This window comes from Xenopus tropicalis, chromosome 4, assembly GCF_000004195.4.
Source record: "Xenopus tropicalis strain Nigerian chromosome 4, UCB_Xtro_10.0, whole genome shotgun sequence".
Classification (NCBI taxonomy): Eukaryota; Metazoa; Chordata; class Amphibia; order Anura; family Pipidae; genus Xenopus; species Xenopus tropicalis.
In genome coordinates this window covers 38,832,590-38,850,237 of record NC_030680.2, presented here as the reverse complement: position 1 = coordinate 38,850,237, position 17,648 = coordinate 38,832,590, and the positions used below count along the sequence as shown (strand labels likewise).

Sequence of the window (17,648 nt, the reverse complement as noted above, 5' to 3'; positions counted from 1 at the left end):
AAGCTTAAGCCAGAGTGATCGGCAAGTGGCCACTGTAAGGGCAGAAGCCCTGCAGGTTAGTTGGGCGGCATCAAGAGTTGCTTCGCAGATAAAGCCTCTTTGATCTGGGACGCCATAGAGACCAGTTCTTGTTGAGGGACCCCAGAAAGAATGCTGTCCAGAAGTGTTTGAGACCAGGACTGGATCGCCCTGCTAACCCAGGCAGCCGCGAAGGTGGAGCGCAGTACTGTCCCAGAGGCCGAGAAGGCAGAGCGCAGGAACCCCTCCAATTTTTTGTCCATAGCATCTTTAAAGGAGGATGCATCAGGGACAGGGAGGGCCATGTTTTTGGAAAGACGTGACACCGGGGCATCCACGACTAGGGGGGAGGACCAAGTGTCCACAGTTTCCTGTAGGAAGAGATAGAGACGTTGGAAATGCTTGTTGGCCTGGGAGCGCCTCTCAGGGTTATCCCATTCAGATTGCACAATATTATCTTATTGTGCGTGAGAGGGAAAGCAGGGCTTGTGCGCACCCATTTTGAAAAAGGAAGTAGGGGCCTCTGGCGCTTCGGGTCAGCGGTACCCGGTCGGTCGGTTAAGGGGGGGGGGCAGGGAATCCCCCCCAGCGCTGCTCCGATCCTGGCAGAGGAGAGGAGGGACTGGGCGCAGCTACTCACCAAGCGGCCCGGAACACGGGCTGAGCGCTCCCTTGGCTAGCCATCTGTCCCTCAAAGAGGTCAGGAAGGTGCTAAGTGGCCCGCGCTAAGGCGACTTAGTGGCCCCAAGGTGGATCCAGCGGTGGGGGAGGGAGTCTGTAGAGGACCTACACATTGAGGTTTCAGATCAGCCCCCAGGTGTCCGAGGCTAATCCTGGACTATTCATCCTACATGCAGGCAGACTAAGCCTGGTCCTACCTCCTGACACTACGAAAAAAAACTGACTCTAGTTGGCTGCGCCGTGAGGTATAGCCAGAGAGGGAGAAGCTTTTTTATTTTTACTTCCCTAGTGTCCTGCCTCCTGCAGGTGGAGCTATACCCCACTGTCCCTGTGTCCCCCAAGCTATTGTGAGAAAAATTAAATATCATAGTGCTTTTAAATACGTATATTATACACTAATAAAGTCTGGTTTTGCAGTGGAACAAATAATTTACTTTTACAAAGGATGGAACAAATCTGTATTTCAATCATACTTTCAACTATAAAAGTCACCAAATCAATTGCGAATTTTACCTTAACTTTAAAAAATCAATAATACTTTAGAGATTTTCAGTTTGCTCAACATATTCCCTGCTTTAGAGCTTACTGCTTTGCATACTCAGTTACTTACTTGGGCTAAAATCAAGTTTATAAGTAAATCAATTATACTAGCTCAACCCAGACCATATTAACCTAGTCCATGTGAATGACCCCTTTAGGAAAGCTCTGACTTGATTAAATAGTTAGGCTAATTTTTGGGATGAAAATGTATTTACTGTATTTACCGGAAAGTGAAATAGAATGAGATTAAAGGACAAGTGTATTCACTGGGGGTATCCAATTTGTTTGCATTCCCCAATAAATGAATATTAAAAGTCAGGATGAGGGATCTAAGAAAACATTAAATAAACAAAACTGTATTTTTAATCCGTTACACTAATTATGGGGCAAGATATATTTTACAGTCTTAAAAATCAGAGTATTTTAGCTGCAATTTCAAAAAAGGAAAGTAAAATAAACACAACATTTCCATTTGTAAAAACATACTTCTTTTTCAGTTTACAAAAGAGGACAATTGCATTATGCTAGTTAACTAATCAGCCACAGCACATGTTCTAGCCTAAGGGCTCTGGCACACGGGGAGATTAGTTTCCTCTCGAGGCAACTTCCACGATTTCAGGGAATTCGCGCCGCTGCGTATGCCATCCTACCGGCGATTTACATTTTTGCTTTTCGGGGAGTTTAGTCGCCTGCGAACAGGGAGATTTGTCGCGGGCGACTAATCTCCCCGTGTGCCAGAGCCCTAAAAATCAAAGCTGGCTGCATGGTATAATTTGGTTGGTCAGTTTAACTCAATTAAGTGATAACTGCTTTGTATGGCCTGTTCAGATAGATAAAAAAAATAAACTTTTGGCAGATAACAGATAAAGTTGGCTAAAAGAGAAAGCAGATTATGAAGGACCATACTTCTCACCAGTTCCTGTGCAATCTGTTCATTTAGCTTGAGAAGGGTCGATTGCATGGTTAAAAAAATAGCTTAACAACAATAACATTCCTACAATGTTAACAAGGTAAAAAAAAACAAAAAACTAAAAGTTTATCCTCCCAAGAAAGGCAGTATTATTTCCTCCTTGGCGACCCATATTGGATAACAGCTTGTCTGCCTTGCATAAAAGTTTATAGTATTTTTAATCTAAACTCTTCATATAAATATTCTTCCAAAATACTCCAAAGAAAAAAAAAAAGCTGTTCATTGTTACAAAATGAAACTATGCAAGAAAATATTCATTATTTCCAGCTAGGATGAAAATAATTTAATTTTGGGTCCACACCAAGAATAGAAAAATATACAACTATGGAATAATTTTTGCATCCAAAAATATATGCAACTTGGTGCCAAAAGAAAAATAGTATTTAAAACACGGCTGAATATGAAAGCTCAGTATGAGAACCAACCACCTAGAAGAATTTTAGTAAAAGTACCATGTTATAAATGATCTCTCAAGATACTGACCAGAAAAAAATGCTCTTATTTACATTCATGAGGATACTGATCTTAAAGATCTTGAAGATGCTCAGCAAGCCCAGACCTATACCAAGTCATTCTTCTCAATCCCTTATTGTGAAAGGTGAAGTTTCAGTGGTCCAGAGAGGAACATGAACTCTTTTAGACTTACACAATAGCATTTTGCAGCACATCTGGTAGACTGGATGATAAACTCTTTTTTTCACGTTTAGAGCAGGCAATGATAATTTTGCTGGTGCTGTCAAGAGCAAAGGGATCTGTATTCTGTGGACTGTGCATCCAGCAATTTACAGATGGGTATGTCTCCATATAATGTAGGCTCAGTCATAGGATATAACAGCAGTATGAATAGCACTACACCAAGAAAATAGAAAAGAATTATAGTATAACGTTGAGGGTGTTCTAAAGCACCAAATATAGCTGGGAAACCAATGTAGTTGCAGAAGGAATGGCACAGAACAGGACCTATAAGGTGCCCTATAAGAAAAAAATAAAATAAAATCATTAGGAGAGAGAATGCAATTCCCCAGGGGAGTTATGTAGAGACAAAGATTAACATGCTAAAGCATCTAACAGTTGTCACCCACTTTTTAAATCAGTAAAAAAAAACAAGTCAAGGATGACATATTCCATCACTGCCATTAAGTGTAGGATAGGCAGGACAGTTTTGTTTCATGGAAGATAAAAATATGATGCATCATCAAATGCACATATCGTATCAAGTTACATTCAGTTACATTACATGCATTAACTATGAGTACAATGCAAAAACATGACACTGCAAACATACTGAATAAAAACAGAAAAATTATTTAATGTACAAATGTTTAAATGTTTTCATTTCCATAACTTCTCACCAGGTTTAGCTCCCCTCCAACATTATCCATATAACTATGCTTAAAAACAATTCAGCGCTGTCAGAAAGAGGGGGTGGGTATTTTACCTACCATGCTTTTTGCCACTGCGCAAAAGTAGATGAATATGCCTTCCTTCCGTTGAATGATAAATACCTAAAAGTGCCGGTACTGGTGCTTCTCAGACAATTGTAGCAACCATGCACAGAGTGTTTTCAGTAGGGATGCAATGAACCCAGTTTTTTGTGTTTGGCCAAACCCCCGAATCCACCGTAAGGGATTTGGGTGAATACCGAACCAAATCCTAATTAGCATATGCTAATTAGCACATGGAAGGGTTTAATATGTTGCCGCGTTCTGCAAAAAAATTTCCGCTTCCGAATTAACATGACAAAAAGTCATGTGATTTTTTTTTTATTCGATTCAGCCGAATCCTGCTGAAAAAGCCTGAATACCTAACCGAATTCTGGATTCAGTGCAACCCTAGTTTTCAGTGTCACTATGTGAGATACCTTCAACACCTTACCACTTAGTATATTCAATATATAAAATGAATAGTAAAAATAGGATATTATATATAGTGAATATTGAGAAGGAAGCTCTAAAACCAAATTAAGGATGTAAAAAGTCTTGGTGAGCCACACAAGCATTAAAAAAGTTCTTTGGGGATGCCAAATAAGGGCCATGGTTGGCTATTTAGTAGCCCCATGTGGATTGCTAGCCTGCTTGGAGTAAAAATGTGTCTCTGTGCTTCCAAAACTTGCCTCCAAGCAAGGAATTTAAAAATGGGCGCCTACTTTGAGGTCACTGGGAGCAACATCAAAGGGCGTGGTGAGCAACATGTTGCTCGTGACACACTGGTTGGAGATCATTGAACTATAGACTTCCTGGCTAGATAAAAGGAATCTTCCAGAGATCTCTCTGTGGGTTGGTTTTCACAACCTTGTCAATCACTCCCAATAAACATGTATCAGGTGAGAATTTTGGGCGTCTACCTTATCTTGTATATAATTCAACACTGTCTTCTAAAACTTGGCCTCCCAATGGACATAATCAGTTAAATAAGATTTTTGCTCTCCATATTTGGGGCAGCAGGGTTTATTGGTGTTATTCATTCGACTGAGGCTGAGTGGGGTAATGTACAGCTGATACAATATAGTCCATTCGGCCTGCAGGCCAATTGGCACAGAATAAGTGACGCTATGTGAAGGGTCACTGCCCTAATAGGTGTCCAAATAATAGATCCCATACCTGTAGTAATATATACAATAAATGGGCAACTCACACTGGAATTTATTGCTTGAAATGGAATATAGGTTTGCCATTCATACAAAATCATAAATAAACCTGGAAGCATTATGCCTATAACAGGAGCCTAGGGACGAATTCAGTGCTACTATAATGTATGAATAGCAAAAAACTCACCAGTTCTTATGAAGATAAATGCTGTATAGGCCCCAAACACTGCAGTATATGAAAACTGAAAAACTGCGGTAGAAGAGATATTATATTAGATTGCACAAAAAGCAAGAAAAAAACAACAATACTGTTATTTACTTCTGACATTGCACCCCCACTATTGTTTTTTAGTCATTTAAGCAATCTTCCCCCTTTAATGTAGGCAGCCATTCCTCATCTGCTGGCTTAATAAAATAAAACCTGAAAAACCACTTAAAACTAAAGTTTTTAACATACATAGGATATAAACTTAAATTAATTTCATTTTTGGTTTTACTGGTCCTTTACAACTTTAAAACACAAACAGAGAATTAATATAAAGTGCTGTAGATTCTGCTTTTCTGGATTTCCATTTGATCTGCCACATTGTGTATGTTGTGGCAATTAGCATTGTAGATAGTGAAAAAAGTTTACCAGCATTTAAAATGTTAAAGGGATGTCAATTACTTTTTTTTTTTTACTAAATATTTCTCTTCATAGTGTTCAGTTTTTTATACCCTGTATATATTTAGAACTTAACCTATAACATTAAACACAATATAATTAACAAGCCTAAAAAAATCTTCCCTTAAAGGGGAACCATTGAGAAATTTAATTGAATCTGAGCTTCATCATGCTGAGCAAAGCAGATTTTATTTTCTTGTATTAGGAAAGCCAAAGATATTTTTAAATCAATATGAAAAATTATGATCAGCACAAGCCATACTGGGAAACAAATCACTTGTTCAAAAAACCTCAATACAGTAAAAAGTGAAACATTTTTGCATATGTGTAAGTGTGTATGTCCCCTTTTTCAATAGAAGCTCAAGTAATAGTGACAGATTATACAGTATGTTTTGTAGCACTTCAGAACCAGGGAAATATATTTTTTAAAGGTTTCCCCAGCTCTCTGGAACATGCAGGGTGAAACCCCAGGGGCCCAGGACAACTGCAGGCATGTAGTTGCCATAATCTTCCTGAGTGAAACTCCTGCCTGCCAGCTGCAAGGTAAGTAGCACATGCAAACAAATACGCAAACACTTTAAAAAGAAAAAAAAAAAAACCTTTTTTCGGGTTGCAGTTTTGCACAAGCACAATTAAACAAGTGTGCACATGTACACAAATTCTTAACTTTTTAACAGTATTAAGCTTTTTTTTGCCCTAAATACGTGATTTGTTGCCCAGTATGGGTAGCGAAATGCCATTTTACCACACATAAATATCTGTTAACTATTTTAATTTTCGGATCTCTACATGTTTGTCACTGCTTATGGCCATAAGTTAATGAGTAATCACTGAGCTATAAAATGCTGTTGGAAAAACAGTATGAAATTAAATCAGCACATACCAGCAGAAAGAAAGATACTGAGGACAGTTGCCTGACGAAACCTAATCTGTTCAATGACATGATGAAAATGTGCTAGAAATGAGGAAACAAGTACCAAAAGATTATACATCAATCCAAAAATTCTATTTTGTCTTTGTCATTTTGCATTGATAAAAAAAATGAACTTAAAAACTAAAAATTGATTTAAGAAGCTGTACATTTATACTTATTCTACATTCTGGTTAAGGTCCATGGCTATCCAACCTTATTTTCCCTCTTGTAATCTTAATTCAGATACTTAAATATAGCTTTTAAAAATAGTGTTACCTATAGCATGACTCAAAATCCACATAATTTTGTACCTGAAATTGATTGTTATATGTTTATATTTCACGCTGGGTTAAAAACTATTTTAACATTAAAAATGGTACCTTTATTGGTGCTTCCCATAGATTCTCTGTTTCCTGTATGTGAGTGTGTCCTAATGGTTATTAGCAGAAGCACACTAGGGGGCAGATTTATATAAATGTAAGATTAGAGGTTACCACAGAAAAACTTCCTCACTTTCTGTGGGAAGTCCCACAGGAATTAACAGAAAGTGAGGAAGTGTGCTTCTGGCAATGCAATGACCATAGATCACGCTCACCACTCATTTAAAGAAAAAACATAATTGACTACAGATTAGGGTACCAACTAAAGATACCTGAAGTGATTTTAAAACCCACTAATATTTTAGATCTTGACCTTTGCCATACTCACCAATACCAAAGAAGAGAGGACATGTAAAAATGGCAGGTCCTGGACCAGTGCATGGCACTAACATGGGAAGCATGCATGCCCTAAACACCAACTCTTCTGTCAATGGGGCTATCACCTGGTTACGCAGCCAACGCATGTCAGACACACAAAGAATCCAAAATCTTGGGTCTGCCATTCAAAATATAAGACGACAAATAAAAATCAAAAAAAGACATTAACAGACTGTATAAAATGATTACTCATAGACAATCACAAGTATTACCGTGTCTAAAAACAATAATTTGTGCTACAACCATAGCGCTTCTATAACATGAAATGGTATAAACAATACAGATAAGATTCAAACAGCATGTTGGCACCCAACTGTGTGGTTATGGGTATTTTTTTTTGCCTGAAAGCAAATGGAGACATGGTAGCATTTTCAACACAAGTCTTTTTAAGCCATACATCCACTTTTTCAAGTGGTGCTAAAACTTAGGGGCACATTTACTTACTCACGAACTGGCCGAATGCGTCCGATTGTGTTTTTTTCGTAATGATCGGTATTTGCCATTCCGAATGTTGCGCAAAATCTGGCGATTTTTTCGTAGCGTTACTACTTGTGCGAAAAGTCGCGACTTTTTCGTAGCCTTCGCGCCGAGTACGAAAGATTCGGATTCATTCAAGCTTCAATATGTTGACTTTTCTTGGGCCAGGTTGGAGCTGCAGGGTGCCATTGAGTCCTATGGGAGGCTTCCAAAATCATGCTAAGTCTGAAAGTTTCGCCCGCTGCTTACGAGCGCTCAATACGAAAAAGTTGCGACAAGATACGAGCGCATCGTAATGGCTACCAAAAACTTGAGTTTTTTCGCGCAAATCGTATTGGTAACGAAAAAGTCGCGCCAATTTCCGAAAAGTCGTAAAGGCGCCGAAAAAAATCGCAAAAAATACAAAAAGTCGCAAAATGTTCATTTTCCAATCTGAATTTTTCCAATTCGGATTCGTGGGTTAGTAAATGTGCCCCTTAGAGTAGCTTGATGCTGGAGGACACAAAGTGGCCACAGTTATCTTCAATCTGAATATGGTATCTGTACTCCAGCTTACAAATAAAGTGTAAGAAACACATCTTTTAACTGTACCAAAGTAGTTCCCAAACAATTTGATGTACGAATACAGAGTTTGCCATCTTAAAAACAGATAAAGAAACAAAGTACATCACTAAGGGGCCCATTTAATAAAGCAGGATGACAACGATTGCAAAACATTTGTATTTTTTCTAAAGTTTAGAACTTTTCGTAATGACCATGAAAAATATCATTAAAATTATGCAACTTTTTCGTGTTTAGTGTAAATTTGCACAAAAAAGTCGTATTTTTAGTAATGACTACAAACATTTCGAAATTCATTTAAGCTTCGGTATCGTGACTATCTTTTGGCCAGGTTGGAGCTGCAGGGTCAAAATCATGCACATCAGAAATTATCGTGGTTACTACGAAATTTCCCCAATCGTACTTTTAACAATCCAAAATTCGTACTTTAATGTATGGGCCCCTAAGTGTTACAATATTGCACCTGCTTTAATAATAGCCAATAAAGAGTCTAGTCAAGCAGGGTCACAATTAAAAATTACAATTATCTCTTAGCTTGAAATACAACCTTTTAAACATGGCAGCCTTTACCACAGTAATTATTTGAACTGCAGTAAATCACTTTTCCAGTATGTCTAAAATGATTGCCTATCCATACTTGGATTCATTTTAAGAAATTGCAGCCTAAAAGAAAACCACCCTGCCAAATTAAAAGCACAAAATCACACTTTTCCACAGTCCTCTCTCTACATAGACCTCCTTTATGATCCAATGGTTGGCCTAGGGTTCAAACAATCAGATCAGCCAATCTGGCCCAGAACGTACAACTCTCCTCAAAGGAGACAGACTTAATGCATATAGCTAGCTTCAGTTTATCCTTTCACTAACTACAGCATTTTTTTATTTTTTTTTAAAAAACCAACAAAAAACTATGCTATTGTAGCTTGTATCCTACAACAACCTGCACTGGACTCACTATTGTAAATTCAAATGTATGATCTCCATACAAAAATAGGACTAAAACTCAGTATTTAGATGATAATATAAGAAAATGGTGAAAATCATATATCAGTCAAATATCTGTGATGCACAGATATATTTAGCTATGATAACAAGTTATTTATTAAATCCACACATGATATGAAAGAAATAATCATAGGGTAATATGATTCTAGTTCTAGTAAGACCTACACGGCGATATCGTTCTCAGAACACAGGGAACTGGGAGACAGAGAAGTTAGTCTGTTAGTGAAGCAAAAAAAAAACCCCATCAGTTTTATTTTTGATAAATACTTACCAAAACCTACTTTTAGACCATCAAGGAAATCCCAAGGACAATCAAGGGAAAGCTGCACAAGTGGGCCAAGAAATAAGACCTAAAAATAACAATATGATTTAAATATAATTCTAACAGGGAAAATGGAAGAGACTGTTGGAAACTTTCTCAGTTAATTGCTTACCATAGTCAGCAATAAGGGTAATATGGCTGCTGTAATAATTCCCTCAATGCGGAGCCCCATGAGGGAAAGAAGAGGTGCATCTGTCTGGGAGAAAGGGAAAAATTTATATTAGGAAAATATAAATTTATATTAGGAAAATATAAGCCTTGACTGAAGGATGCACTGAACCTCAGTGCTTTAACCCGAACACAAACATTAAAGGATTTTTTATTCAGGTTATAAACTATTGCAAGGTTTTGCTAAAATCTGAATACGTCCATTCATGTTCAGATTCAGCTAAATACTCATAGATGTAGTGCATCTAGTGTAGTGCATGTAGTGCATAGAGGGTAAGCCTTTTTATTTTAAAATTCCTAAAAGAGCTCTAAAAAGCCCCCAAAATGACATACCCTCTCCCTACACTGAGTGATGTAGCTTCATGCTAAATAAGGAAGTGACTGGCTTCTGCAGCATGGTTCAACTTCATCTTACAAAGAAAATCTGACCCAATGTAGAGGGGGTCTCTGTGGGCTGATTAGAGTCTTAAGGGTTTTTAAAATAAAAGGTTTATTATTCGTTCAAAAGTTGTCCTCTTGTAAGATTTTTATAAAATAGATATATATTGTGGGTTCCTATATTTTATTAATCAATAATTAAACCTTTTCTTCTACTAGAGGAAACTGTCTAATTAACTTTGCACCTGGTTATCTGGTCCAAACAATAGGAGTTTCCTAATTTGGAAAACAAAGGTACTGGTCTGGGAAAGGTGCTGTCGCACCTAAACTCTAATTAACGTTAACAAAGAGTCAAGGACACTGGAGCCAACTGAATGGATCCCTGGTGATATGCATAATCAGTTAGTCAGGAAGGACAGACTTTGTGGAGACGCAGACATGGCAACTGGTATATCCAAAATGGTGGACGGGTAACTTCCTGTAACTGACTGGTGTGTGCTTCTAGAGAGACTTCTAGAAAGTTCTAGAAACCACCCATCTCTCCTGTATATAAGTTGGCTTCAGTAGGGCACAAGTAAACTCAGGGCCAGGAGAGGAGTGACCACCGTACCAGATCAGAGGGAATCCTGACATCACGCACCAGGCACTTATCAAACCTAAGGAGAGGTATACTTAGGCTGTGTGGTGTGGGATATTATTATTATTTAGGTGGTTGGGTCTCTGTGTTTCATTTTAGTGCATTTAGTTAAGTTAGTTTGTGTATATATGTAGTGTATTATAGTCTATAAGATTTGTATGACCTTTTTGTGTTTATTTTAGTCACTTGTTTTATGTGTTTTATCTACTTCATGATTCATGTTTATGTAAATATTTGTTTCCAAACATTATAAAATCATTTTTTACATTTATTGTTCAGTGATCTCTTTGCCACACTATACTGTAGAACTTTAGTTATATTATTAATCTTATACTCTTGTTGTATTATCAACCTGTATTGTAAAGCTTAGTATTTCTGTCATTTATATTCTGGAAAAAAAAGTAGGTTTATCAAATTTTTATCATTTTTATTAGTACAGGATTCAGGACTGAGGCAGACATGTGGCGTTTACAGCTGCACAAGGGCCCTTAGTAGCCCAAGTTTTTTTATGTGAAAAAAAATGAATAAATCAGTAAAATGTATAGACATAAATTCATATCCCCCCCCCACCCCAAAAAAATATACATTTGTATTTGCCCACATGAGTAAGAATATCCACGATTACACGGATGTGGTTATCTAATCCAGAGGGTTGAATGACAACATTCTTCTTCCTCAAAAAAAAAAGAAAACCGCTCCAAACTGCATTATTTTTCCAAATACATAATGGTTTAATAAAATATCCATTTAACACTTCAAATATAAAAAGCAAAAGGGATAAGGAATATCTAAATATTCTATCAGATTAGTCAAGCAAAATAAACTTTAGTTATATAAATATTTGTCCCATTCACAATTACAGCATGTTGGCAGGCACCAATTTTGTGGACACTTGTTATGGCAAGTTTTGTATCACTCCAAAGTCTTGTAAATGCAACAGATTTGGGGTCCTAATGCCCTTGCTACACAAGGGAAAATGTGAGGAGAGCAATGAGATCTAGGAAGTGCTGAAGGGAAAGTAAATGACTGCCTCGCCTTTATGCTGAGAGGTGGGGAAAATAATATATGACAACAAATTTTTTAAAAAAAGGTAAGCACTGGCACTAGAAAGCAATTATAAGCAGGGCTTGCCCTGCTTATATTTGCTTTCGAGTGCTAGTGCCTATATTTTTTCAGACTGTTTGGGAGGGTGCCGATCCCTTGCTGTATTGGAGTGCCAGGGTGTGCGGGTAAGATTTTTCTTTTTGCAACAGATTTTTTAAATACATTTATAACAGGTTCAAAGTTTTAATCATGGGTTATTATAATGGGTTTTAATACATGTTTTTATGTGTGGGTAACAGGTCCCTTTAATTCCAGTAACATTGGATGTTTTGCCGCACTAGAGGAGATTAAGTGCATGCAACAAATTACATTTAAAGCAACAAGTACAAAAGTGTTCAGAAATTCTCTCTAGTTTAAACTATTTTAAAAGAAGAGTTGAAATGTTACTTTGAAAAGCACCATGTATGAAATAAAAAGCTACTTATCTGATCAACATCACATAAAAACTAAAAAATAAGACAGGGTAAAGTTGACTCACGCAGTTTGCTATTGTTTAGAGTGCACCCCTGCAGAGAAAACAACAGCACTGAACAGGGCTTTTTACCATGCAGTTAATAGGAGACAGGTTGTAAAATCATTTGGTGGTGTAGGTTACATGTCTAAGAAAAAAATATTATCTTGAGAGTTCAAAGGACGAAACACCATCACAATACATGGACATGCACACCTTTGGATCATCCTGGATTTAAATCCTGTGTACACAAACTCATGGTTCCTATAATAAGCAACATCTACTAACCTTGACACCAGTCATTTCTTTCCACAAAGACAGGAAAAGAGGAGAAAGCAAGGACACAATTAATACACTGGTGAATCTCTTCTTTATGACCGCTGGGTGATCCCTAGAATTACAAAATCTGTAGTCAAAAATCATGTTGTATTACACATGCATTCAACTTGCTTCAGTGATACATAATCAGATACATTTTAATCTGCAAACAGCATACATACACACAAAGACCCTTATTCATCAAGAATACAGGCTCACACAGGCAGAACTGTCTCTGATAAAAGTTCTGCTTTGTTTGAGCTGAGCTCAGAACAGGAGGTTAGGAGAACAAAATTGAAGCAGACAGCTAGAGCTGGATTTCTATGGAAACCAGCAATGCCATCTCTTCATTGGCTGCTAGACTGGAGGGTGTGTTTATTAATCTGAGCATAGAACTACTGAGCATGCCCACAAGCCAGAAGTCAAAGTGAGTTCCCGAGGGGGGCGGGGGGGGCAAGTGGGTTGCAGAAGGAGAAGGAAATCCAAGTGATTAAGGAGATGTTGCAGCCTTACTATTAACCTCTGGACAACCAGTGTGGCAGGTATTGAAAGATTTCAAAGAGGCTGTTCTCTGATTAAATTTTTGTGTGTGGGGTTTACATGTCATTTAAGAACAGGCAGTGGATTAAACGTTTCCCCACCTATGTTTCTACTCCGGTAAAGAAATAGCCTTGTGTGACCATAGCCTTAAAGTTTAGAACTTGATTGGCAAAGAAAAAGACTCTGCATATCATGGACTTAATTCGGGTTTGTGCAACATAGTTTGGTGGGCCGTTAAATACAATATAAAAGCTTTAGATACTTATTGTTAATATGTAGTGATGATTTAGAGAAATATTAAATAATAGCATTTGTGAAGGGAAAACAAAGTAAAAAGATAATGTAAATAAATCTGAATTTACAAATTGAAAAGCTAGAATGGATGTATTCTCATGTGTCATTTCATTATTGTTTTAGACAAATCTATGTTTGCTATATATTTAAGCAAAGGTCTAAGCACCACTAGGGCATACCAGTTTTATCCACAATTTTTAGCAGCTAACGGTTTAGGGGCAAACATGATTATCTAAAATCCAACATTAATGGGTTTTGTCTCTTAATCCAAATTTCCTCCAACTTTTTTGTATTCAAAAGATCTCTTAAAGGAGAAGGAAAGGTAAAAACTAAGTAAGCTTTAGCAGAAAGGTCTATGTAAATACAGCCATAAGCACTCACAGAAACACTGCACTGAGTCCTCTATCAAAAGAAACACAGGATTCCTTGTCTCCTTTTTGTAAACATGTTGTTTCGGTGTCTGACTTCCACTCTAAAAAAATCCTTAATTCTCTGGGCCAGAGTCTGCGCTCTCTCCAGCCGCCCCACCCAAGAATGCTAAGAACCCCCTTCCCTTAGGAATGTGTGATCTGAGCTATAACGGCTAGACAGCAAACAGGAAGCTACTTAAAATGGCAGCTGCTGTCTTAAGCAAACTGAGATAGCTTCTAGAGCTGTTTACTCAGGTATGTTAGAGCTTTCTACAGAATAAATATAGTGTTCTAGGTGGCACTAATGTGGCCAATCTATTGGCAGTTAAATGCCAAAATTACTTTCCCTGTCCTTTTCACCTTGTCCTGAAAACACATCTTACACAACAACAGAATATTAGCCACAGACAGAAGATCCATATTTCCATATCCTTAAGGGCAATGGCACACGGGGGGACAAGTCGACTGCTGATATATCTCAGCTACTGCAGGCAACTAATCTTCCCAAAATGCCTTCCCATCGGCAATAAAGTAAACGCAGGTGGGAAGGCATGTGTGATGCCCAACTTGCCTGCAGTTGCCTCGTGAAGAAACTTTGGGTGACTTCAGAAAAGAAAGCACTGTTGCATATGCCTTCCCACCCTATTTATTGCCAGTAGGAAGGCATTTTGGGGAGATTACTCACCCATGACAGCCAAGATTTTACAGTGGTTGACTAATCTCCCCATGTGCTATTGCCCTAAGCAAAAAGCAATATATAGTTTATCATTCATGCACTTTGTTTAAGCACTGGTTATTTATAACATGCTTTATTTAACTAATAATAGATGTTTGAAAATGGAAACCATCATACCTGGGAAGCTCACTTTTCCATACATATAAGCTACCCACATACGAGCAGGCCAATGTCAAGCACCAGAATACAGACACCCCACACAGACCAGGTCCCGGGTCGCCTCCATGAGTTCCAGACATGGCTGTTGCACTTTATGGTTTCCTCTTCTTGAGTGAACCTACCAGCTTTCAGATGTTAGAGCAATTGGTTGGGAAATAGTAGTCAATGTTCTTGTACTGGTAGGCCAATTATTCTTCTTTGCCACGACTGGTCAAATAAGGCATAACGAGAGGTGTTTTTTCAATTCGCGGTTTCATTGGCCCGACTTGTTCACTGTCACTAAGAAAGAACAGAGTGTCAAATTGTGTACTTTTTTTTTTTTTTTTAATATTGTGCTGGCTCTATAACAAAAAAACTAAACTACATTATTTCTCAGGATGCTGTATTTGTGCAAAAGAAATGGAATCTATCAGACCTCAGATGGACATTTGACTAAAAAATTTCAGACCACAATGTGCAAAGCTACGCGTTTATCAAACTCATGTAGCTGCGGATATGAGCTGCAGGACATGGCTAGTAGAGCCCAGAGTAGCAACCACCTTTATATGGAACTGCACATTCAGTTTCGGAGCTTAGATCAGTGACCACACCCCCCATGTGCACTGCATTATGATTTAGATATTTGACCCCTGCTATGTGCAGCTAAACCTCAAATGAGTGGCCCTCCCTATCTGACAATAGACATGGCTATAGTCACCCCAGTATCAGAACTATGCTCAGTGGCAAAACACAAGGTGAAAAATGACATGAGCACTGCAGGAGACAACTGGTAGATAAGCACAGCATGAATGCTATGCACTGCATAAGGTTAAGTAGGAAGAACCTTCTTCTATGAAAGCTGCCAGCAATGTTACAGTGCACCAGCGCAGGTAATGCCATGCTATTTCCAGTAACAGGGACAGAAAGTACATGTCAAGAACCACAAATTATCACATTTACTTTTGATATGACCTCCAATCAAACAAACTAAGAAAACTGCAGGAGTGCAACCTTCTTCAGATTCTCCTGGAGATTCCGCCAAACTGTGCACAGGAAGTAACTGTTGCAACACATTAGTACTTTGTGCAGGGTTGGGATGGAATGAAACAAGTTCTTTAGTTTGAGGGTCTTGACTAGTGCTATCTGCAGAGCTGAAAAAGCAGAGCACAAAATCTCCCTAAAATGAAGGTGACCAGTTGATCACATTTAAATTAATAAATTAAACATGGCTAATTCAGAGCAGTCATGCATCAAGTTTTTCATCAAGTCAGCCCTAGGGTTTACATACCCTGCATATTTTTAAATTCAAAGTACATAATCGTAATTGAAACCAGCTTGCCCATATTTTAGATCCTTTTCACTTGAATGGGAATTATTGACAAACACCAATACTGGTACTTTTTTTAGCTCCAAAATTCTAAATACTGTCAATTTCAGTCCAAAGGTGAGCAATTTGGGGCTAAAAAGTGCTAGAAATGGTTACTGTGAAACACTTCCCATTCAAACAAATTAGAAGTTGGAGGTCCTGGCTTTGGGCACTTTCTTCCCCAAATGAAATGCACTGTTGCAGAATATTCCGCAGTGTCCATCACAAACCAGAAAGAGCAAAGGCTGTGGTGGTGACAGGTAATTACATGTAACCACCAGTTTAAAAAAGCTGTGTCTTTTTACTGTTCTCTGGCACAAGTAGGAGTTGTAATGAGCAGAAAAAAATGAATTACTTTGTTTTGGTCAGATACTGTTGGCTGAGGCTCTGGTGGCGGCGGGTATTGCTGGTAACCACTACGACAGTACAATGTTATTTTCTCTCTCACAGAAAACCGTGTGCTACTAGCAGCTTATGTGACGAGGATGTGCGCTGCTCAACCTGTGCAATATGTTCCTCCGTCGCGCGTCACTCCCCAAGCGGCTGCGTCATTACGCATATACACGCTCCAGTGACGTCACATTCTCATCTCGCGAGATTATGAGAAATCTGTGCCAGAGCGGGCTGGCGGGAGAATTTAAATGTACATCCCGGTGCTTTCATTCTGGCATTACCAGTACTTTAAGGTTTCTAACACAGTTAATATATAATTGCAGTTTTTAGATAAGTTTATACCACAGCTGTAACATTATGAACTCTGCTGTTCTGCACAAACTCATTAGCAGATATTGCACCTTTTCTGAATGTGGCATCTGAGTTGAATGGTTTCAGAGCCATGGGTATTAGTATTGTATTGATTTATGCACAACTTTAAATTGTTTGGATAGGTTTAAAATTGCTCCCACTCCGTGTTGTACATTGCTGCAATATTTTGGTGCTATACAAATAATAGTTTGAACACTAAGTACGAGTTTGAATCCTGAAATAGGTAAAATTCGGATTAGATACAATAATTTCTGATGATCGCAAATGTCACGAAAATGCTTACGAAAAATTCATATTAGTCACAATACTATCTTATTGGCAATCTGAAAGTCATGAAATTTTTGTATCCGAATGATCGTAAACGGCGGGAAAACCTTTCTGACTTTCATCCTTCTGTGTATGATTTTGGAATCCTCCCATAGGACTCAATGGCACTCTGCAGCTCCAACCTGGCCCAAGGAAAGTCTCCCATAGGGCTCAATGGCACTCTGCAGCTCCAACCTGGCCCAAGGAAAGTCTCCCATAGGGCTCAATGGCACTCTGCAACTCCAACCTGGCCCAAGGAAAGTCTCCCATAGGGCTCAATGGCACTCTGCAGCTCCAACCCGGCCCAAGGAAAGCCTCCCATAGGGCTCAATGGCACTCTGCAGCTCCAACCTGGCCCAAGGAAAGTCTCCCATAGGGCTCAATGGCACTCTGCAGCTCCAACCTGGCCCAAGGAAAGTCTCCCATAGGGCTCAATGGCACTCTGCAGCTCCAACCTGGCCCAAGGAAAGTCTCCCATAGGGCTCAATGGCACTCTGCAGCTCCAACCTGGCCCAAGGAAAGTCTCCCATAGGACTCAATG

General features: G+C 38.6%; 1 protein-coding gene across 3 annotated transcripts; it reads right to left on the bottom strand.

Annotated features, from left to right (window-relative positions):
- Positions 1–1,584: 1,584 nt before the first annotated feature.
- Positions 1,585–16,606, bottom strand: rce1 (Ras converting CAAX endopeptidase 1). 3 transcript variants are annotated; one of them, XM_012961076.3, is made up of 9 exons: positions 16,392–16,606; positions 14,650–14,970; positions 12,523–12,625; positions 9,609–9,692; positions 9,446–9,524; positions 7,082–7,249; positions 6,344–6,415; positions 4,984–5,046; positions 1,585–3,181 (listed from the first exon to the last, which is right to left on the bottom strand). In XM_012961076.3, exons 2-9 carry the CDS (start codon positions 14,769–14,771, stop codon positions 2,946–2,948), a joined length of 927 nt encoding a protein of 308 aa, XP_012816530.1. In that variant the 5' UTR covers positions 14,772–14,970; positions 16,392–16,606; the 3' UTR covers positions 1,585–2,945. The 3 variants fall into 3 exon arrangements, with proteins under 3 accessions (XP_012816530.1, XP_017948532.1, NP_001016246.1); XM_018093043.2 differs by having other exon boundaries at positions 16,538–16,556; NM_001016246.2 differs by lacking the exon at positions 16,392–16,606 and having other exon boundaries at positions 2,470–3,181; positions 14,650–14,820.
- Positions 16,607–17,648: the final 1,042 nt, after the last annotated feature.

Bases quoted from the DNA above. Each gene is read 5' to 3' on its own strand.
- rce1 (XM_012961076.3), bottom strand. From the start codon at position 14,771: ATGTCTGGAACTCATGGAGGCGACCCGGGACCTGGTCTGTGTGGGGTG. The intron at 6,416-7,081 runs GTGAGTATGGCA...CCTCATTTCTAG, and splicing joins TCCTCTCTTCTTTGGTATTG to CACATTTTCATCATGTCATT. The intron at 3,182-4,983 runs GTGAGTTTTTTG...TTTTTCTTATAG, and splicing joins ATTTATCTTCATAAGAACTG to GGCACCTTATAGGTCCTGTT.